The sequence below is a fragment of the Polyergus mexicanus genome, unplaced genomic scaffold (genome assembly GCF_030449975.1).
Source record: "Polyergus mexicanus isolate NDT 795.1 unplaced genomic scaffold, iyPolMexi1.0 SCAF_3, whole genome shotgun sequence".
In the NCBI taxonomy this organism is placed as follows: domain Eukaryota; kingdom Metazoa; phylum Arthropoda; class Insecta; order Hymenoptera; family Formicidae; genus Polyergus; species Polyergus mexicanus.
This window is the reverse complement of record NW_027223323.1, coordinates 5,806,483-5,819,787: the sequence shown is the minus strand read 5'-3', so window position 1 is coordinate 5,819,787 and position 13,305 is coordinate 5,806,483. Positions and strand designations below refer to the sequence as shown.

Here is a 13,305-nt window from a genome sequence, read left to right as displayed (position 1 = left end):
AGAGCATGCTGTACACACCTAAAGTGATGAAAAATTAAATTTGAATGACAAAAGTTAGTTTCAGATAAAAAGTTTATTTTGTATTAATATATAACAAAAATTACATATACAAACTATGGTTAAATTAACTTAAAAATCTGGATAAATAAAAAAATCATGATTATGATTCCATTCCAATATTCACTGCTAATATTAAAAATCTATGTATAGTATATATATCTTTATGTATGTAGTGTGTACATGATGTAAATTATAGATTTTCAGTACTGGCAATGAATATCGGAACGCAGCCTATATAACGTAATAGCTATAGTTTAAAAATCAAAATATACTATAATATAAAAGTATATATATCTTATCAAAACTGAAATATCAAATGCTTTAGCAGACAATTGGAAATGTATATAAATAAATAAATTGTAATAAAGTATTGTAATAAATATATGTAATAATTATATATATATATATATATATATATATATATATATATATATATATATATATATATATACACACAGAGTGATTCATCAGAAATACACCGACAAATTTTCAAAGATTGTCGGGGGCACCAAAAGGATCATTTTTTGCAAATGGACCTAGGACTCGGAAACGTGTCGTTACATACATCGCTACGGCAGATAGAATGTTCGAAAAAGGTCGGAAATATCTCGAAATATCTCAAAAAATATAAGTTTTATAAAAAACTGTTTTAGATAAAAGTTGTAGGGTGTTAAAAGATCTAATCTACTGATCTCATGAGTTTGAGTTGGGTGGCGTCGCTAAGGTCAGGCCGAGAGGTTGCCTTCATGAGCTGGATCAGCCATCGATCTTGCCTAAGGCAATCTCGACCTGACCTTGGCGACGCCATCCAAGATCAAACTCGTAAGATCAGTAAATAGATATTTTTACACTCTACAACTTTTGTCTAAAACAGTTTTTTATAAAACTTATATTTTTGTAGATATTTCGAGATATTTCCGATCTTTTTCGAACACTCTGTCTGCCGTAGCGATATAACGACATGTTTCCGATCCTAGATCCATTTGCAAAAAATAATACTTTTGGTGCCCCCCGACAGTCTCTGAAAGTTTATCGGTGTATTTCTGAATCACCCTGTATATACATGATGATGATGATGATGATGATGATGATGATGATGATGATGATGATGATGATGATGTATCCTATTTATATATTTATGCTTAGTAAATTAATATATAGCTTAACCTTTCCTTTCCATACAAGACAAGGACTTTTATATAATTATATAGTATAGAAACAAATTTTAGCACAGAAGTAAATAGAATTTTGGTTAATAAAAGATAATATATAATAGCATAGATAATATGACAGCACGTTTCAATTTGCATAAAAAAAAATATATATATAGATACACAGTAACAGAACAAGATTGAGCACATTAAGTAATCATTGGGTAACTTTAAAACTTGTCCTTTCTAAGGAAGATAGAACAATATCCTGAAAACCGTATACAACTATTTATAAAACTATATATTATAATTCTTTTTATGTGTGTATGTGTCTATATGTGTGCACATGCATTCGCCATTCTCGTTATTTATATTAGGCTACGTTCGGAAACATCATCTGTGTACACACGAGCGTCGTTCTAACTTTGTTCAACTTTTAAGTAAATAACAAAGATAGAATGACGCTCGTGTGCACATAGGTGATGTTTCCGAACGCAGCCTTAACCAGTTAACTGATGATGGGCCCGAAATCAACGTTTTGTGCCAAAACTGGCGAGAGTGAATAATTTCGTATTTTACATGGACGCATCCAATATATGGCGGTTTCTAGTGATCATAAAAAATTAGAAACATAAAAAATTTTAAAAATAGAAAAAATAGAGTGATAAATCCTACCGCAGTGATAACATATTTCATCAGCTAATAACGGAGATAAGAGTATCCATAATGGAATATCGTTAGTCACTAGAAGCCGCCATTTTAGATTTTGCAATTTCGATTCTGGATTCATCATAAGCAATCCGAAAAACATAAATATATAGAATTTGATCTTCTCCATAATGAAATAACAAAATTAGTCACTTGGAGCGGCCATTATGAATTTCTCAAATTTGACTCCGGATTCATAGTCATCGCCCCAAAAAACATGGGTCCCTAACAACACATATGTCCAGAGGACATCCAGAGACCATCCAAAGGTTATTCAGAGGATGTTTAATATCCTCTAGATACCCTCTGGATATTCTCCGGATATCCTTCTTGGAGAAGGTGTGTTGTTAGGGGTATATCAAATTTAATGTAAATCCGTTAAAGATTGGCAGAGCTATTCATGGTGCTCATATATGAGTTATTACCAGTGAATTGGTTAAGTTAATTATTCTTAATATGTCGATTTTGTGTCTGTGTGTGCGTAAAATTACGCGATAAAATTTGAAGCTTTCATAATGCAAACAATAATCAATTATGAAATAACAAAATTATTGAATTATGCTAGCAATATAATGGGCGTCTTAGCATTCTATTAATATAAGAGTCGTTCATAATCTTCCTCCACGTATTTAATTACATTTAATGCTGAGATGAAACTTGATGCATGTATGTTCATATATTACAAATAAAATATTGGCATTCTTCAAACATTAGAAAAAATGTGCGAATAAAGATTATATTAATTAACAATATAATAGCGGTTTGATAATCGCCTCGCATTTCGAAATTGCATTTTGCGAAGGCCTCAAGAAACCAATGATAAATGTAACAAGACATCATGTTCTCAATAAATGCGAACGTTTAATGTTACTCGAAATTAAATAATTCGGTGCATGAGAGAGAACGATGTAAATCTATAATATATTATAATATATTTTAAGTACAAAAAAAATCGTATGTATAGTAGATTTTATAAATAAATACTTTTTCATTTTTGCACTAAGCGCCCTTTATTATTATTGTAAAAAGTCATTAAAAAGTTTTTGCAGTTCCGATTTCGCTGCCGTAATGACTGGAAGCTTTCGATTTTCTATCTGGATCCATCGCGATCGAAATAAATTCCTCGGAAATTCTCTTGTCCAATCCAGTATAAGTTTGCGCCAGATCCATTTGACTCTCGCCGATCGACGACATCCTCTTCAAAGATTCATTCTTAATCTCAATTTGTCTCTTTATTTCCAGTTCTTCCTGATCCGCGAGCGACTGCCGTTTTTGTTTTGACCGCAACTATTCAAATGTTTATCACATACAATTTTAAATAAGTAATTATAATTATATATCTATCATGATTAAATAAATCATTAAACGGATTATTAATTATAGCAAACAAACCAAAATAAAAAAAAGATATGTTTAAAAACTGGAAAATTTATAACGTTTTTTTATAAAACCATATTACATCATATTATACTTTAGCAATTTTTGTGTTCAAGACATTCTTATACAGTCCGCAGATTACTTTCGGATCCGAACACGTAATTATCTAATACTTTTCTTGTAGTATTCTCTCATTACTTATATTTATCATGTAATTGCATAATTATGTTAGAGTGAGAAGTCATTATGTTAGACTATCAAATATAGTTAGACAGTATTATTTGTGTGTGTGTGTGTGTGTGTGTTGTATTTGTGTGTTACTATAAATTTAATTAACAATTTATTAAGAGAGATGTTATATTCGCGCTTTAAGTTTATATTTAATAGCTCACCATTTGAGATGGCGGTCGTCCAACATGCGGAGACATATGGGACAACACAGGCAAGGCGCCGTACGTTGTCGGTGTAGAGATCAAAAGAGATCCAGCAGGTACGAACGCTCTAAGCGGAAATTTTCCTGGTGCTGGTGGTGGCATACCGTAGGGTGGCTATAAATGTGCAGGATTTCTTATATTATTTTTGAACGATCTTTCTTTTATTGCGAACTATAATATACGGTATAATTTACAGTTATAAAAAATTCCTCATATAAAGTCCAGCTTTTATATTTAATGCAATGTCGAAACTGAACAATCTCCATATTTTTAACATTTCTCCTTAGTTTCCACTTCTATTCCAATGGCAAAAAATCAAAATATCGTTTTAATTGCATGTATAATGATATTTCCATTCTAGATATGCGTGGTCAAGTAGCAATGTGAAGTAATGGGATGATGTGAGTCAACGTAGAAACAAGATGTTGAGAATACAAAGTCTCAAATTACTTAAAATACTATTTTCATAACATGTAATTATTTTATAATATTGCGCAATTCGTATTTTGGATGTGAGTGTGTGTATGCGTGTATGAGTGTAAAATCCTTATACACATAATATTCTATATTATAAAAACTATAATCTGTCATATAATATACATGTTATAATATGTCATATATTAAATAATTTTGATTTCTCTCTCTCTCTCTCTCTCTCTCTCTCTCTCTCTCTCAAAATTAACATATATTCCATCATTAATATTCCAGTGTCATATGTTGGCATTTTTTAGTAAATTGTTTTGAGTGTATCTGCACATGTACTTGAACCATCTTTCATCGCATTCGAAGCATGAGGTATCTACATTTCGATCACAAAAAAAACGCGCATCAACTTGTTCAGAAGAGTTTCTCTTTGCTTTGAACTTTCCAAGTCGCGTATGTCACTGACCTATCCCCTCCCCCCCTCCCCACCCATCCAACATAAAACAAGCGATCGCAGTTGTTGGAGGTCATGGGAGAAAAGGCCGAACATTTACCTGAATTATCGGATGCATCGGCATCGGCATCGGCTGCACCACATAGATCGATGGCTGCTGGTTCTTGGTGGGCACGTGATTCTGCGCGATGACCCACTGATGAACCATATTGCGAGTCTTCAAGTGACCATCGCTCAACGTCTCGTCCGTAACGCTGGTTTGCAGACAGCCGCACAACTTTGGTGTCAAGGTCAAACAATTATAACCGGATACCAATAGCTCCGCTATACTGGCCACTAGCAAGCCGATGCTCGCCAGCAGACCTGCCAAACCACCGTCTATTTGCATCACGTCGCTATCATCACCCTGAAAGATGTATATTTTAAGACTGTCGATTCTTTTTGCATCCTCTACAGTAAATGCGGAAATCCAACAAAGATGAAGAAGATTATAGTGTTTCGCTACCGTTATGAGTATACTATTAATAATTTCATATATCAATGCGACAAACTATTTCATGTTAAAAATAAAAATAAAGATCTTGCACAAAGAACTGTCATATCTGACAAGTTGTATTTCGATCGAAATGCAATGCTCAGAATATCAGTCCATTATAATATCTCCTATATAGGACAAAATAAATAAACCATTTAACGATATTCTTTCAAAGTTTTGTAAAGCTAAAAGGAAACATTGCTTGTTATCACGCGTGCGTTAATGTGAGCGTTGCGTGAGTTCGCGCGCGAGCATAATTTTCTATAACGTTCCGTAATCGCGATCCGTGGAATTTCATGGTACGGCCTGACCGCGTTTTAGCCTTGGCAATGGGAACTTTCTCCGACAGTGGTCAAAGGATTTCATCAATCGCACTTGCCAGATTCAAGCAAAATATGTATATCTCCCATCAATTTAATATGTATATTCGATTTATATCAAAAGTTAAACTCTATTACACATTACATTTTACAAATTTCTTAAGACGAAAACGAGTTATAATTTTTTTTGTAATTTTATATGTAATTTTTTTATATTCAACGTTAAAAATTAGCAATTACTTGTCAGATTATCAATTTTAAAATAAAAATAAACTTTTTTCAGATATTTTTGGACATTTCAGGCATCAATCTGCTTATGTGTGTTTAGTTACAATAAATTTTTTATTCTCTCTCTCTCTCTCTCCCTCCCCCCCCCCCCTCCCTCCCCGCCTCCTACATATATATAATTAAAAATGTGTAAAAATATTTCGCGCATATTTATTTGTTCGCTCTTAAAAAAATAATGATAATATTATGTGTTAACACATTTACAATATATACACACAAATTATAAATATTTCAGCTTTTGTTTTCGTTACTTCTTTCTGTTATAAAATTTTTTTCTTTTTTTTTGAACTGCCTAATTGTACGATGCCAATATTGACACGACAAATCTAGATCGGCTCGTATTCGTATATCCGTGTGTTAATTAGAGATAAAGCTCCACGGCCTGCTAATTAACGCTGCCGCCGGGGATGCATTATTCTTGATCTTTATCGGATCCGCGCTTCTATGCTTGTAGAGCGTACATTTTGCCAACTCGAATATAACAAATAACCATCATTAAGCTAGTCGTTGCGTCAACAAAGTGATGGTAAAATGCTACTAATTTTTCGTAAAATTTTTTTTTTCTGTAAATATAATTTTAATTTGTCACAATTCTTTTTATTATAATACATATTATAATAACAATATCATCAATATTTTTTAACACTAACATAATAAATTAATCGCAAATAAACAAATTTTAATTAGGAGTCTCTCTTTCGAAATGTCACGTTCTTGACATTACACAAAAATTGAATCACAAAATAAGCATACAGGACGTACCGAAAGGTTGAGAAACGATACTTCTGATGACCTCTGCGAGTCCCTGACGACCGCCGTCAAGGCCGTTATAGCAGCCATGTTCGAAAGAGCAAGAGCAATCAGGCTAGAAGCGAGGTGAGCGGATGCGAAAGCGGAATTTGTTTTGGTGGAAGACGTTGCTAATGTTGCAACCACTCCTAGCGCACCGGCAACTAAGGCACCTGCACCTGCCCAGAGCCCTGCACCGGAACCACCCAAGGAAGCGCCGTGAACAAGCGCCAGGATACCAAAAACGACCAGGACGATGCCTAGAAACGGTGCAAGATGACAAATTATTCGAGTTTATTCAAAATTAACAAAGAAAAATAAAACATCATTAATCTTCCTATTTCCGAAATCAAGTTTCTCGATAAAGCAAGATCTTGTATAAAAAGATCTTACCTTATATTTTTACCTTATACCTTATATTTTTTATCTATTTACCTTATATTTTTTTCGACCAATTTTCTCATATAGAATCATCATCTTTTAATTTACTTAATCTTTTTGTTTAACCACCAGTTATATGGGACGTTTTGTCTAATCAGACCTATCTCTACAATAATACTGAAAAAAATTGACAGTTAATCTGAATTGGCAGTTAATTGACATTTTAATCTGAACAAGTTATAATTATATTAAATCTTATATCGCGCGACACACAAAAACACGCGCACACGCGCGCGCGCGCGCGCACGGAACAAACAAAAGAAAGTTTTAAACAAATTATTAAATTTTGAACAAAAAAAAAGAGAAGAGACGAATATATTCTTTCTTATTATTCTCGGCCGTTTGATCATCTTAATTAGTGCATAAATCTTCGTTTGCGAGATTATTTGTTTCTACTCGATAGTTATTAAATGATTTCAGATGTGAAGAATAGAGCAACATGCGCCCAGAAGACAACAATTAACTCGTTTGTCTGAATCAATCATTCCAAATTATTCAGGCGAAATAAATGACAAAGATGCAAAGAGCATCGTGCTTTGTAGTTGTGAAAAATGAGTTGCATGTGTACGACTTTCCAAGTGAAATTTTTTCACTCTTACGTTGCTTTCTGATTTATGTGCATTTGACATTTCGCTTTATGATTTCTCGAAACGCACGCATGAATTTTTCCATCTAAAATATATCACTGTTTAATTGCCTGTAATTAAATGGCAATACGTTTTTCTTTTTGCGCAACTAATTCTCATAATTAAACACAGCATTTGCAAAGTAAATTGTATTTGTATTTCGAGATTCTTTGATTTTATATTATTACATTTGCATTTTAGCGTCGCACAAGAGAAATTATACTTGGATCTTATATAGATTCAGAAAATGTGTAAATTCAACAAATATCACGAGTGGAATGACAGAAACGCGGTATAAAATGGAACAACAACGTGACGATTTTTGATTAATAATAACGTAATGATTCCATAATTCTAATAGAGAGCGTTATTATAATTATAAATTTTAACAATGATCATAAACTTTAATTATAATAATAAGCAGAATTATTAATAGCTAATGTACACACATGCATATATACCGCGTGTATATATATATATATATATATGCGCGAATGTATTTCACATAATTTTAACATAAATAATATTGATATAGCGCGTGTTGTGTATAATATATCCAAAGTTGAAAGAAAAGAGGTAAAAAAATAATATATAGCATTCGTTTTTAATTATAAATATATATATATATGAAACGTAACAGTATTTAATGTCTTCATTTTACAGGATCGAGAAACATGAGTAAAATATTCACTTGAAATCGTCTATAGTTCATAATCCACTTGCGATTACATTATCTCATCTGTTAAAAATCTCAATTACTACTTGCTACTTGATCCCCAGTTGGAAATTATAATACTAATGATATTAATTCTGGTATTATGGATGGTATCGATAAAAGGAGTCGGAAAGCTCTCTCGTATTACTATATAACTTACCGAGCAACAGTTGTCCGCAAGATGTGAACATGAGTAGATTAGAGTTATCCTTCGCTTCAGAAATTGCCTGCGGATCCTGTCGATCTTCGGATGCGCGCTTCGGATGTTGATACGGATGTTGCCGCTGTTGTTTCTCCGGGATAAGAACATCTTTCGAGTGTTTCGATTCTAGACAACTCTCCGGCTTCGATTCCGAATTCACCGAATCTTTCGATTCCTTCGAATAACTTGAATTTTGACTTCTCACTGTGGAATCAAGCGCGATCGTCGATGCGTCCTCCATGATTCTTCTCCGAGTCAATCGTACATTGTTGACTTTCACGATGATAATATTACGTTCCGCCGTAATAATTATTACGCTGTCTTTACTTGTTCGAGATAATTTTTCGCCGATAATCTTTCCTTGGTACTTTTGTGGAATTGTATTCGAGACTCAAAGTAGAAGATAACAGTAATGTCTTAATCGCATTTTCTAGCCGATTTACAAAACTTGTACGATTTCTCACTTGCTATTGTATATCGAACGTAATCTTGCGCTAATGCATTTTTATGTTGTGTGAATTGCAATTTTATAGAAACTCACCGATTTGTGTGTTTTTTTTTGCGTTCAAATGATATACTTATTTTATTTATATTATACGAAGAACAAAGATTCTCTATCTCTCTCTCTCTCTCTCTCTCTCTCTCTCTCTCTCTCTCTCTCTCTCTCTCTCTCTCTCTCTCTCTCTCTTACACACACACGCACACGCACGCATGCACGCACGCACACACACACACGATTATATGTATCGTGTTTGATACAGATTTGTCTGTTTCTCGAACCGTTTCTTAAAAATTGACAAGATTATATTAAAATATTTTTATATTATTCCACCATATATATTTTTTATAATATAGTCGCGAATTAATATCGTGGCGATAGAATGCTACGTTGAATCCAAAGCAGATTGTACAATATGGTAATCGCTGATCCGACTGGCAACGTAAGCAGAATCGCAATTATCTAGAAATAAAGTAAAAATTATATCATAAATATGCGTAAAAATAAAACAAAATTAAAAAAAAAACTGCATGCAATTTTTGATTTTTTAGAGATGTAAATTAATTAAATTTGTATATTATATGTTTAAATAGCGCTTATAATATACATTCCAGTTTCATGTTATTTTATTTTTAGGAAGGTGCGCAAAGAAAGATCCTTCTTAAACGTACTATGATCGTGAAATACCGTGAAACTATTTCGAACAATCATCTATCCAGCACAAGCAGCACATCAGGAAACGTTATATAAAATTTATGAGATTCGAATTGCTCGTACGCGGAAGAAGATATCGAAATGAAATAAGAAGGATAATTTGTGATGTCACAAAGTGCTTCAAGTATAATCCAAGTCGTTGCACTAAATCGAGAGATTCCGGTTTTGAGATAAGCAGTTTCATTTACGCGCGTATATGTATGCGAGATTGTATTGTGTGTATGTGTGTAACTATATTATAATTTGTATATTACTTTCATCGGTAGATTCATCAAAGGCACAGGTAGAATCTAACAAGAAGAATTTCTAATTTCAAATTAAATGCACAATTTCCTGCTATGATCAATGGTACAACACATCGTGTTTGGATTGATACAATTCACTAATTTAATACATAATACATAATCCTTAAATTTATACAATAAAATGCATGATATATTTATGAAAGACAATTATACTTTATCAAAATTTTATACACATACAATATGTCTGATTTAAATGAATATTAAAAGAGATTATTCCATAAGCAATTAAAAATATTAGAGAAAAATTGTTTATATAAAAATTATCTTATTTAGAAGATAATTTTATGTCGTGTATTTATTGTATAATCTTTTTGCACGAATACTTTTTCGAAATGTGGTAACCAAAATTCTTTTTATATAAATAGAAATAAATATAAAAAAAACATTCTCTTCGATATAAAAGAACCAAAAAAAAAAAAAAAATAATAATAATAATAATATATTCAAAACCCGGCAATTTTTAAAAACATCAACACACATACGTGTTTAATGTAATGTTGAGAATTAATCGCAAAAAATAGTGATTAAAATATAAATTGATACATCCCAATCGAGTCCTCTATTTCTCATACTCGTGAATAAACATACATAACGGATCGTTCTTACAGCTGCGAGGCATCTTTCGGAGCGTTTCGAGAGAGCTTGATGAAGATTATTATTACATTCACCGGAGCGTTTTGGTCGGCATGCACAAAATTTTTGCATTTTGAAATGCTTCTCTCTTTCTCTCTCTCTCTCTCTCTCAATTTTGTTTTTCACTTTTTCATGAAAGCCACGAATTAGCGCGTCTATTTCTTTTCGCAGTTTGTGTGTGAACAAAGATTCATATAATATAATATATCACAGACTTTTAAATTTACCATACTCAGAATATGAACATGGAAAAAACTTTTTAAACAGCGCAATTGTCTCAATAAAGATAGATATAAACCGTAATAAAGATAGAGAGGCAAAATTGTCGCATAACATCAGAATCGAAACTCACCGAAATTTTACTCGATTCCTATTCTAAAATCTATTTTTTCTCCTTTTGTCGTAAACTGCAAACTGTAAATCGCACAATTATATAATCGTAATATCGAAAAATCACACATATGAGAGTATCGCTCGTACGCATATGCGTAAAAAGTTTAGTACTTTGAAAGATTAGCACGATTAACGCGAATAATTGCGAGATGACGTATCAACAAATTATCACTGTCGATTCTTTCGATTTACACGCCTCGTTACGTTAATCGAAATTGCCGTTCGAGCAATCGCTCTTTTTCCCTTTACACGGCATGAGCGGCGATTGCGAGTCGATTGCGATCACGGTTTCAAGAAAATCTATCGCGTGACCGACCGATCTGTCGAGCATTCGATCGATGACTGGAGACTGGAGACTGGAGTTGCACGTCACGAGAAATGTACACAGGCAAGTACACAGGCAGGTAGACAGGCAGGTACGCTATCCCTACCTGCTGCTCCTGCATCTCTCTCTACTATTCTCATCATTCGCACATCGCTTCTTTCTCTAGCTCTCGTTCACCCGCTTTTCCTTCTTCGCCTCTCTCTCTCTCTCTCTCTCTCTCTCTCTCTCTCTCTCTCTCTGCGCCGTATTGCATCGGAAATTTACGAAATTGACGCGAGAGATCAGTCACCTTGCATGCCTTCGTTAGTAGAAAATGTACAAGATGTATACATTGGTACAAAGGCGATCGCGTAATGTATTTGTATATACGAGGCTCCGTGCATAGGAATTAATGGAATTTTCGTACGATGCTTTCTAAAAAATTGACATCATTTAGCAATTTATAGTCGTGTAAAGCTTAAAAAGATGCAAAAACATTGTTAATTTTCCAATTTATGAGAACTTCCTCGAAAACGAGAGATCCTTGTGCGTAAGAAAAAATTATTTCACGTACTCTTAATCCGTTTTCATATATGCGGTTTCCACTTTCTTTCTCCCACACAATTGTACCACACAATTGTGAGAAATTATATTTTTAGGAAAGTGCTATCGCGCGTAAAAAAACTTAATCTTTTGTACAAAATATTAGTTTCATTTAAACGCGAGTCATTACAGAGACAAAGAATTATTCGATTCGAATACCAGGCAATTACAATACATAAATTCATAGCTGGATGAATCTTTACGATGAAATGTGAATGTGTAAAATCACATGCATTTCGTCGCGAAATTTACGATGCGCGCATCGTAAATATTTATTTTCAATAATCAATTATAATATATTGTATCTTCGCTCTCTTCTTCCTCTTTTTCCTTTTCTTATAGTTCTTTAACCCCGAAGCGCGTATTAATATGCAGTTATTCTTGCCCTCGCGCGCAACGTAATTTCCCGAATACACTGTAACATATTCCACACGTTCGAGTTGAAAAAACCGCTCTTTTATTATAAACTTTATCGATGCGAGATTAACGCGGTGCAATTAAAAGATTAATATAACGGACAAAGAGTGATATGAATAAAAGCAAAGAGAGAGATGCTCTCAGGAGAAAACAAAGACAAAGACAAAGGCAAAAATGTTTATTTTAGAGCAAAAGCACAAAGCAAAAACATATTTTGCATTTCGCATAAATAAAAATTATTATTTTCAAACGAATACGAATAATTCGAACCAAGTATTTTTACTATTGTAGTATTATATACTCAACCAACTTCCACCCCGACCTCTCTCTCTAGATAAATAAGTATAAATTTATAATCTTTAATTCGTAATCTTTTTCATACTTTTCTGTTTATAGCAAATTTTCTATATTTTTCTCTTTCTCTTATTTTTATTTCGTCACTAATTTCTTTCTTCAATCTACAATACATGCGTTCCACTAAGTATATAGTTAATAAGTTTTCTTCTCATGCATCAAACGTATACATCAACATCTCCTGCAGTCTTCTAGATAGAGCGTATCTCCTCGCTTCGAGAAGTGCCTGCGTACATACGCGAGTCCTCGTGTGCATCATTCGTATATAATGCGTTTGACTATGTAAAGTTAAGAGCGACTTTAGAGTTAAGAGAAACTTCCACAAGAATGCTTCAGACTTTTCTCAAATTATCTCTTATTATGATAAATTATACGCAAGAATTTCTATCACTGTACAAAAATACATAATAGGAAATGATTAAAATTGCAAAACTTAAAATTATATTAAATTAAAAAATTATTTATTAATAATTTAAATAATGATATTTATGGTAAGATGCTAATTTAATTTTTAATGCTAATTTTTAATAGAATAAAAGAGAAAAATATGTAAAATGCGA

At 32.8% G+C, this 13,305-nt stretch overlaps 2 protein-coding genes across 3 annotated transcripts in view; both read right to left on the bottom strand.

Annotated features, from left to right (window-relative positions):
• Positions 1-76: 76 nt before the first annotated feature.
• On the bottom strand, positions 77-8,767 carry LOC138945100 (uncharacterized). Its single transcript, XM_070316335.1, has 5 exons — positions 8,482-8,767; positions 6,513-6,799; positions 4,708-5,013; positions 3,689-3,844; positions 77-3,206 (listed from the first exon to the last, which is right to left on the bottom strand). Exons 1-5 carry the CDS (start codon positions 8,762-8,764, stop codon positions 2,952-2,954), a joined length of 1,287 nt encoding a protein of 428 aa, XP_070172436.1. The 5' UTR covers positions 8,765-8,767; the 3' UTR covers positions 77-2,951.
• Positions 8,768-9,394: 627 nt separating this feature from the next.
• The window catches only part of Engase (cytosolic endo-beta-N-acetylglucosaminidase), a 12,546-nt gene continuing 8,635 nt past the window's right edge, over positions 9,395-13,305 (bottom strand). The window contains exon 9 of one of the 2 annotated variants that reach the window (XM_070316329.1): positions 9,395-9,484. In XM_070316329.1, the coding sequence (XP_070172430.1) occupies positions 9,408-9,484 (77 nt within the window). In that variant the 3' untranslated portion in view covers positions 9,395-9,407. Of the gene's footprint in view, positions 9,485-12,643; positions 13,136-13,305 lie in introns of those variants that run through there. The other variant, XM_070316331.1, reaches the window with a different exon arrangement.